The sequence below is a fragment of the Mandrillus leucophaeus genome, unplaced genomic scaffold (assembly GCF_000951045.1).
Source record: "Mandrillus leucophaeus isolate KB7577 unplaced genomic scaffold, Mleu.le_1.0 Scaffold359, whole genome shotgun sequence".
NCBI classification, from domain to species: domain Eukaryota; kingdom Metazoa; phylum Chordata; class Mammalia; order Primates; family Cercopithecidae; genus Mandrillus; species Mandrillus leucophaeus.
The window spans coordinates 1,619,571-1,628,695 of NW_012103798.1; the positions used below are offsets into that span (position 1 = coordinate 1,619,571).

At 36.3% G+C, this 9,125-nt stretch overlaps 2 protein-coding genes across 2 annotated transcripts in view; one reads left to right on the plus strand and one right to left on the minus strand.

The window, feature by feature from the left end:
* The window catches only part of LOC105546400 (chromosome unknown open reading frame, human C14orf37), a 339,900-nt gene that overhangs the window by 80,577 nt on the left and 250,198 nt on the right, over positions 1 to 9,125 (plus strand). The window lies entirely within an intron of this gene.
* The window catches only part of ACTR10 (actin-related protein 10 homolog (S. cerevisiae)), a 46,737-nt gene that overhangs the window by 8,483 nt on the left and 29,129 nt on the right, over positions 1 to 9,125 (minus strand). The window contains exons 6-8 of the mRNA XM_011989610.1: positions 5,573 to 5,608; positions 1,921 to 2,000; positions 1,764 to 1,837 (exon numbers count right to left, since the gene is read on the minus strand). Coding sequence (XP_011845000.1) covers positions 1,764 to 1,837; positions 1,921 to 2,000; positions 5,573 to 5,608 — 190 coding nt within the window. The remainder of the gene's footprint in view (positions 1 to 1,763; positions 1,838 to 1,920; positions 2,001 to 5,572; positions 5,609 to 9,125) is intronic.

Sequence of the window (9,125 nt, forward strand, 5' to 3'; positions counted from 1 at the left end):
AGGAGAATCACTTGCACCCAGAAGGAGGCTGAAGTGAGCCGAGATCGTGCCATTGCACTCCAGCCTGGGCGAAAAGAGCAAAAACTCTGTCTCAAGAAAAAAAAAAACAAAAACCAAGTGTGAACTACCATGCCTGGTCTCTGTATTTCTTTAAATAGTTATCTTCTTCTTTAGACTGAGATCCAATAACAATCAGGAGAAAATTTTAAAAAGTAATTTAATAAACATAACTTAAATAGGAGATTAAAATGATATAAAAATAGCTAGCAAAAAGTACTACATTCTTACTCTTTTGCTACCCTGTCCTACCGTCTTTAACTTCCATGTATTTATGTTCGTTCTTTCAATACTTCAAGCTCTACATTAACTCAAAGCCTAATAGGATGTTCAATATGTTACATAACAATAATTTTCTGTGAATCTTCTGACCTTATATTTTACAAGGAAACTTTTACAATATAAATTTTATAAAGTTGCGTTATAAACAAATGTTATATTGTTACTAATATGATTATGTAAGTCCTTAACAACAACTTATATTGGATCATCAGACAGAATAGTCAAATCAATAAATGGCGAATTACTAAGTCCTAAAGACTGAGTATATTTGGAAAAATGCATTCTTTCTAACAAAAAGTTTTAAAGCAGGAGTCAGCAAATACGGCCTGAGAATGAAATCCAGCCACCACCTGTTTTTGCAAATAAAGTTTTACTGGAACACAGTCATGCTCACTCATTTAAATATTATCTATGGCTAATTTTGTGTTCCAACTATAGAGTTGAGTAGTTGCAACAGAGACCATATTGGCCCATAAAGCTTGAGTTATTTATTTTATTTTATTTTATTTTTGAGATGGAGTTTCGTTCCTGTTGCCCAGGCTGGAGTGCAACAGTGCGATCTTGGCTCACCGCAACCTCTGCCTCCCGAGTTCAAGCAATTCTCCTGCCTCAGACTCCTGAGTAGCTGGGATTACAGGCATGTGCTACCATGGCCAGCTAATTTTGTATTTTCAGTAGAGACTAGGTTTCTTCTTGTTGGTCGGGTTGGTCTCGAACTCCCGACCTCAGGTGATCCGCCCACCTTAGCCTCCCAAAGTTCTGGGATTCCAGGCATGAGCCACTGTGCCCAGCCAAGCCTGAGCTATTTACTATCTGGTCCTTTACTAAAATATTTTGCTAACCCCTATTTTAAAGTGTCATACTTCCTGCCCCACTTCAAAGAATGGCTAGTTTCATGAATTGAACTAATTCTCAATTACCTTCATAAATAGGAGATAATATATTTTTTTTAATTTTTAAAAATTTAAAAAGCTGAATAGGCGGGGCACGGTGGCTCATGCCTGTAATCCCAGCAGTGTTGGAGGCCAAGGTTGGCGGATCACCTGAGGTCAGGAGTTTGAGACCAACCTGGCCAACATGGTGAAACCCTGTGTATATTAAAAAATACAAAAATTAGCCAGGCGTGGTGGCAGGCACCTGTAATTCCAGCTAGTTGGGAGGCTGAGGCAGAATTGCTTGGACCCAGGAGATGAAAGTTACAGTGAGCCAAGATAGTGCCACTGCACTCCAGCCTGGACAACAGAGCAAGATCTTGTCTCAAAAGAAAAAAAAAGCTGAATAAAATAAATCATGAATAATGAGGCTTAACAATAAACACTTAACTGTTAAAATGGCAATAGTGAAATAAAGGCTCATACAAATATTTTTAAAAGCCAAAAGTTTATTTTCATTTACTACTTTGCTCATTAAAATTAAGATCTAACCTGATTGATCCAAGGACGTGTAAAATCTTCTCTCCATCTAATGGATAGTCAACATTTGGGGGTGGGGAGGGACGCTGAAATATAAATATCATAAACATAAGTCCACACATGTTGTAACCTTTGCAAAAAGATGCTTTTTTTTTTTTTTTAAACTTACCTCGTTATTCCCATCAATATTAAATTTTGCTGCTTGGATTTTTAGTCCTCGCTTCAGATCACTTACAAAGCAAGTACGCACTTAAAGGAAGAAAAGGAGACCTTGTTATGGCTAGTTGATTACAACTGAACAGAGTGAACCTACACCCCAGTTAAAACAATTCAAGTGAACATGCTAATCATCTATTCCTTTGGATTTTATAAACCCTATTTCCATCTTTAGTTAGCTAACAGTAATTTGTTCATTAAAAAACCTGTTTTGGCTGGGTGCAGTGGCTCACCCCTGTAATCCCAGCACTTTGGGAGGCCGAGGCAGGCGGATTACCTGAGGTCAGGAATTCGAGACCAGCTTGCCCAACAGGGCGAAACCCCGTCTCTACTAAAAATGCAAAAAATTAGCCGGGTGTGGTGGTGGGTGCCTGTAATCCCAGCTGCTTGAGAGGCGGAGGCAGGAGAATTGCTTGAACCCGGGAGGCAGAGGTTGCAGTGAGCTGAGATCGTGCCACTGCACTCCAGCCTGGGCAACAAAAGTGAAACTCTGTCTCAAAGAAAAAAACCAAAATAGAACAAAACAAAACAAAAAAACAACCTTTTTCATTAACTAAGGTGTCATAAGACATGTTGTACATTCATCTTGTATAAAACCTCATTTTAAAAAAATCATCTTTAAAGAAACTGTTGTTTGACATCTCTTATATAAGGAGAACCACAACAAAAGTTAATTTTACCATCATAAAAAAGTAGCTATTCTAACTGAATAGTATATTTCTTTAAACCAGATTTTCTTTCTCCCTCTCTCTGATTCTTTTTAAGGAATCTTCTTGTGAAAAGATGTTACCAAAAAGAAATTGGAAAAAAAAAGAAATAAAATTAATAAATATCTTGATTGGTCAGAACACAATGCCAAATTTTTTTTTTTTTGACAGAGTCTCACTTTATTGCACAGACTGGAGTGCAGTGGCGCGATCTCGGCACACTGCAACCTCCACCGCCTGGATTCATGCGATTCTCATACCTCAGGCACCCAAGTAGCTGGGATTACAGGTGCACGCCACCATGCCCAGCTAATTTTTGTATTTTTAGTAGAGACAGCATTTCGCCATGTTGGTCAGGTTGGTCTCGAACTCCTGACCTCAAGTGATCCACCTGCCTTGGCCTCCAAAAGTGATGGGATTACAGGCACGGGCCACTGTGCCTGGCTGGTACAATGCCAATTTTTGCTCTTAGTTGCAATGTAACACTCCTTAGTTTTGGGCTTTTTGTAATGATTGTTCCTTGTTAGCACACCCCAACACTACCGTTTTCTTTCTACTATATCACTTTACTTTTTGCATGTCGAAAACTTTTTCTTTTAAAAATTCTATTGCAAAGTATTTTTTATAATGAGTTGCTTAAAATTATTTCAAGGTAGTTAGGGAATACTTTTTTTAAAGTAGAGATAAAATTGATGTTAAATGCAAGAAATTCGACAACTTGGTTGTATTACTCGTAAAGCATGTTAGCCATATATATTATGAAAAGAATTATGCATAATATATATGATATAATGCATATTGATATGATATATATATTATACACAATTCTTTTCATAATACATTATGTAGTGAATTTCATTCACTAATTCAAACCACATGTGTTGAGAATCCACAATATGCTACTATGCTAGATAGTGAGCCAGGCGCTAAAGCTACTTGTATGTTTTATATTTTATTCAAGTTCTCGTGACTATCTAAGCAAAGTAAATACCTAGCCTTGAGATCTTTTATTTGTTTTTGAGATGGAGTCAAGATTCCCTTGCCCAGGTTGGAGTATAGTGGTGCAATCTTAGCTCACTGCAACCTCTGCCTCTGGGATTCAAGTGATCCTCCCACCTCAGCCTCCCAAGTAGCTGAGACTACAAGTGGGTACCACCATGCCTGACTAATTTTTTGTAGTTTTATTTTTATTTTTTTGAGATAGAGTTTCACTCTGTCATCCACCCTGGAGTCCAATGGCATGATCTCGGCTCACTGCAACCTCTGCCTCGCAATTCCAGATCACACAATACAATGAATATGTGTATGCTGCATGTTAGTTTTTGTTTTTGTTTTCTTTTGAGACAGTCTTGCTCTGTCACCCAGGCTGGAATGCAGTGGTCTGAACTTAGCTTACTGCAGCCTCCACCAAGAGATCCCAGGTTCAAGTGATCCTCCACCTCAGCCCCTCTAAATAGTTGGGACTAGAGGTCTGTACCACCACACCTGGCTAATTTTTGTATTTTTTGTAGAGACAGGGTTTCATCACGTTGTCCAGGCTGGTCTTGAACTCCTGGGCTTAAGTGATTCACCTGCCTTGGCCTCCCAAAGTGCTGGGATTACAGGGGCCAGCCACTACACCCAGCCTGCATATTTGTTTTTAACAGAAAGGGTTTCTACTGTACATACCTTCAGCAACATGCTTTCTTCCTTTACATTATGGACCTTCTTCCAAACCAATACTCTAGCTCTTCTTTTAACAGCTACATGACATTCCTTATAATGAAATTACCAAACTTCATGCAATAACCCTTTTTAGATGGGATGCACACTTTGAATTTTAATAAATATGCCAGATTGCTTTCCAAAAAGGTTAGTTTGCAATCCTTACTACTAATAATAAACATTCATTTTCCTACCATCTCACTAATACCAGATGTATTTCAAATTTTTGCCAATCTGATGTCTCCCTGACTAATGGTAGAGTTAAACATCTTTTCACAGGTTGGAGGCCATATGAAAAGAAAACACTCCACATCGTCAACAATTGTTATATCATGGAGGATAGAAATGGAAGAGAGGAAAGGAAACCATTTTACCTGAGATATTTCTGTATTATTTGAACTACTGTAATAAGCAGTACAAATGATTAATATTTTATAACAAATTGAAAAGAATTTAGGTAATTAAAACACATAAAAGATATTAAGTAATATAATGGAAAGCAAGATATATTTTGTAGCTGTAGCTCTAACCCTACCTACTTGTGTGACACTGAACAAATAACTTAACATTTCAGAGCCCCAACTGTATATCTCCGGCTCTCATTTAACTCTGAAATCCATTACTGTCTACCTATTAAGCATCCTAAATTATTAACATTAATGACATGCCAAGTATTGAAGAAGATTATATTTTAAATGTATTTTATTTCAGTGAACAAAAATACCAGAAAACCCAATTTGAACATTATCATAGAAATTCACTCTAGCAAAGTAGAAGCAATCTCACTTAGGTGAATCCAACGTACCGTGTAGTACTTTGGTCACAATTTCAGAATGTTTTAGAAAAATGTATGAAGAAAACTAGAGTAAAAAACATTATACTAATCAAACCAGTAGCTTTCTTAAGCAATTTAACTGTTCTTTCACACTGCAAAATACTAGGTTCCCTGGTAACCCTGTATACTCTATACAATTGAGAAGCTGCTTCAGTAACACATCATCACTATGCCACAGCTTCCCTAAGTGTGAAAAAAAATTGGAATTTGTACTTAAGAGTATCCCATAGTCTATATATTAAATACTTTTAGGATATTATATTATGAATATATTTTCTATCTGTCTAACTGTTTAGAAGCATATGCCCTACAAACTAACACTTAAGGATGAAAGGGACAAAAATGAGAACTTACTTTACCTTTAATGTCCTCTAAGACACCTTCTGGAACTGAACCTAAAAAAAATATTTCATTTAGAATTATAAAACCTTAATAATAATTAAAAACAGTCTATTAAATTGCCTTCACATTTCTATTTTTCAGTTTAGAAAAAATTTTAAAAATACAACTACTATAATTTTCTCAAAAAGTCTAACAGAAAAATTTAATTTTGTTTTAGGGAAGAAATACCATCATTCAAAGGCAAGACAAACCATGGAAATCGAAGCAAAAAATTGAAGTTTCAAGTTTATCTTTCCAGTGATAATAAATAGTTGTCAGTAACATGCTAACATATTTTTTAAAAGTACCACACACATGGCGGGCGCCTGTAGTCCCAGCTACTCGGGAGGCTGAGGCAGGAGAATGGCGTGAACCCAGCAGGCAGAGCTTGCAGTGAGCCGAGATCACGCCACTGCACTCCAGCCTGGGCAAAGAGCAAGACTCTTTTTTTAAAAAAAAAAAGTACCACACACAGTCTTTTAATCTTTTCCTTCAAGGTAAAGGTGACATTTTAAAAATGAGTGAGAAAGTACCTATTCATTCTTTTTTGAATTAAGTTCTATATACTAAATGAAAGAGGCTCATTCAAAGTTCACCTAAGGATACCAAGTATATCTATCTTCATGCAATACAGGGAGCCTTTGGAAAGTGAATATTTGGATATGTTACCATTGTTATAAAATTTTGTTGCCAAAAATCTGTCTCAGAAACAAAATTTTCTAACCTAAAGTCTTCAAAACTAAGAATTTTTAACCCATTGTAAAAAAATATGGAAAAATATTTTCATTGATTTATAAGAATAAATTATTGATATCAGAGAAGATAGACATCTACAGCTGAAAATAAATCATTATTTAATAAGCATAATTATGGCCTTCTTCCACCTGGATCTACATTTGTTGTCAGCTATAACTTTCAGTTCTGAGAACCATTAAAATTAAGTATTAAAATCAGGTAAACTTAGAAACCACACCATTAAAATGTTAAGCCATAATTTAAAAAAAAAAAAAAAAAAGCACATTTAATGTTTAGTTATATGGCAAAAGATTTTTACCTTTAGTAAGTATAACTTTAGAATTATTTGTTATTTTACCTTTATTATCTCATCCTTTCCAAAGGCTTACTTTTGTGTTTCATAATATAGTAACAATAGTACATACATGGTTTATAAATAAACACACATACTCTAGATAATATGTTCAAAGTTTTATTTTACCTGTGGGGCCAGTACATGATAAAAATTTTTTGAAGATTTCCTATCTTTGAGTGTTAAAATTTATCAAGAGGATAAAGATATGCCAGAAGATTTAATCCTGGTTATAAATAGATGAGAGAAATGTAACTTGACTGTAAGAACCTGCAATTTAAAAATAAGTGCTAAAACCTAGAGCATTCCACAACTTCAATGCTCTCTCTTGGAACATTTATATAAATTTTAACATGTGTCAAAGAAATCTGGTAATATGAGAAACTATTTTCTTTAGGCAAATGTAAGGCAGGCCTGGAAATAAAGAGTTTAATTTAGCTAAGAGTAGATGCTGCTTTGGTAAGGAGCTCCTTAATCATAAGGAGCAAATAATCATAAGGGGCAAATAATCATAACTATTTAAATTTTGCAAGTAAAGAATAGAAACAAGAGGCATTCCCTGGCTCTAGCTCTAAAAAATCACTTACATTTCAGTTAGGAAACTAAGAAACATAACATGTTGGTATATAATTTAAACTGTACATTTTTCCAATCAGTGTACTTAGTTTAGCCTTTTTGAGTTACTATGATATATTCAATTTTAAACTAAGTTCTAAACAGTAAATGAAAGAGGCTCATTCAAAATTCACTTAAGGATACTCAAGCATATCTCAGACTTACATGTAATCTTTGCTAAGAATCTGGAAAAGAGACATTTTAAATTCGTTTGCATTTTCTTTTTTATTTTTATTTTTGAGATGGAGTCTCCCTCTGTCACCCAGGCTGGAGTGCAATGGCTCGATCTCGGCTCACTGCAACCTACACCTCCCAGGTTCAAGCGATTCTCCTGCCTCAGCCTTCCGAGTAGCTGGGATTAGAGGCCCGTGCCACCATGCCAATTTTTTTTTCTTTTTTAATGTAGAGACAGGGTTTCACCATGTTGGTCAGGGTGGTCTCGAACTCTTGACCTCAAGTGACCCACTCACCTTGGCCTCCCAAAGTGTTGGGATTACAGGCGTGAGCCACCGTCCCCAGCCGTATTTGCAGTGGGTGCTTTGGCAAATATTTATATGATTTGATTCCACAATTTTGTAGGACTGCATGGCTATCACAGACTCAGATTGTGAGGAGTATTAAAGGGAAAGGTTTGAATCAGTACAAGGTGGACTAGAAAAAGAATATCCAAGAATGTATCATTTATAATTTTATGGAAATATTACTGGGTTTAAAGACCTTTACAAAGAACATCTTGCGATGCTATACTGAATTTATTATCTTTGAAGACCTTTTATAAATTACCTGTCACCAAAATATACTAAGACATCACAACATTATCTGGAATTTGAAAGCTATAATTGGATCTACAGAATGAAAAATGCTATTAACTTAACTATCAATAAGGAACAACAGGAAAACATAGGTATGCCTAAGTGTCCCAAAAATCTGGCTTTCCAACATATATTCAATGCCCCAGCACTATACTAGGTGCTACAGATTGAAAAATAAACAAGACAGGGATCCTCAAAGTCTCCTGGGGGAAACAAGCAAGTTAACAGGCAAATGAGAATGTGTCATATGTGCTATAATAAATTACTGCTGAGAGCTTAACAGAGAGGAGCAATTTATTCTGCTTAGGGAAGATGAGGAAGGTTTCACCATTAAGGTGACATTCCAGCTGAGTCATGCAGAGGGATCAAAAACCCAGCTAGGCAAAGAAAATCATCCCAGGGAAAGAAAAAGAATAAATGAAAGCACAGGGTTGTGCTAGGACTCACAGTGCCTCGACAACTGTAAGGAATTTACTGAAGATTTAATAAAGAACAAAGGATAAAGTTTAGTGATCTAAGGGTAAGAGGTAGAACAAACTCAGATTTTGAAGAAACATTTATATCCAATAGATAATTTGGATTTTAACTTGTAGCAGCTTACAAAAATTCTCAAGCAGAACAGCAATGTAGTTATATTTATTTTGTGAAAAACTGGCAGGGCATGGTGGTTCAGGCCGTAATCCTAGCATTTTGTGGGGCGGGGGCTGGTGGATTGAGCTCAGGAGTTCGAGACCAGCCTGGACGACATGGCGAAACCCCATCTCTACAAAATGTACCCCCCAAAAATTAGCTGGGAGTGGTGACTCGTGCCTGTAGTTCCAGCTACTCAGGAGGCTGAGATTGAAGAATGGCTTGAGCCCAGGAAGTGGAGACTGCAGTGAGCCAAGATCATGCCACTGCCCTCCAGTCTGGGCAACAGAGTGAGATCCTGTCGCAAAAGCATAAAAATATTTTGTGGATGATTGTATATTTAGAAAACCCCATTGTCTCAGCCCAAAATCTCCTTAAGCTGATAAG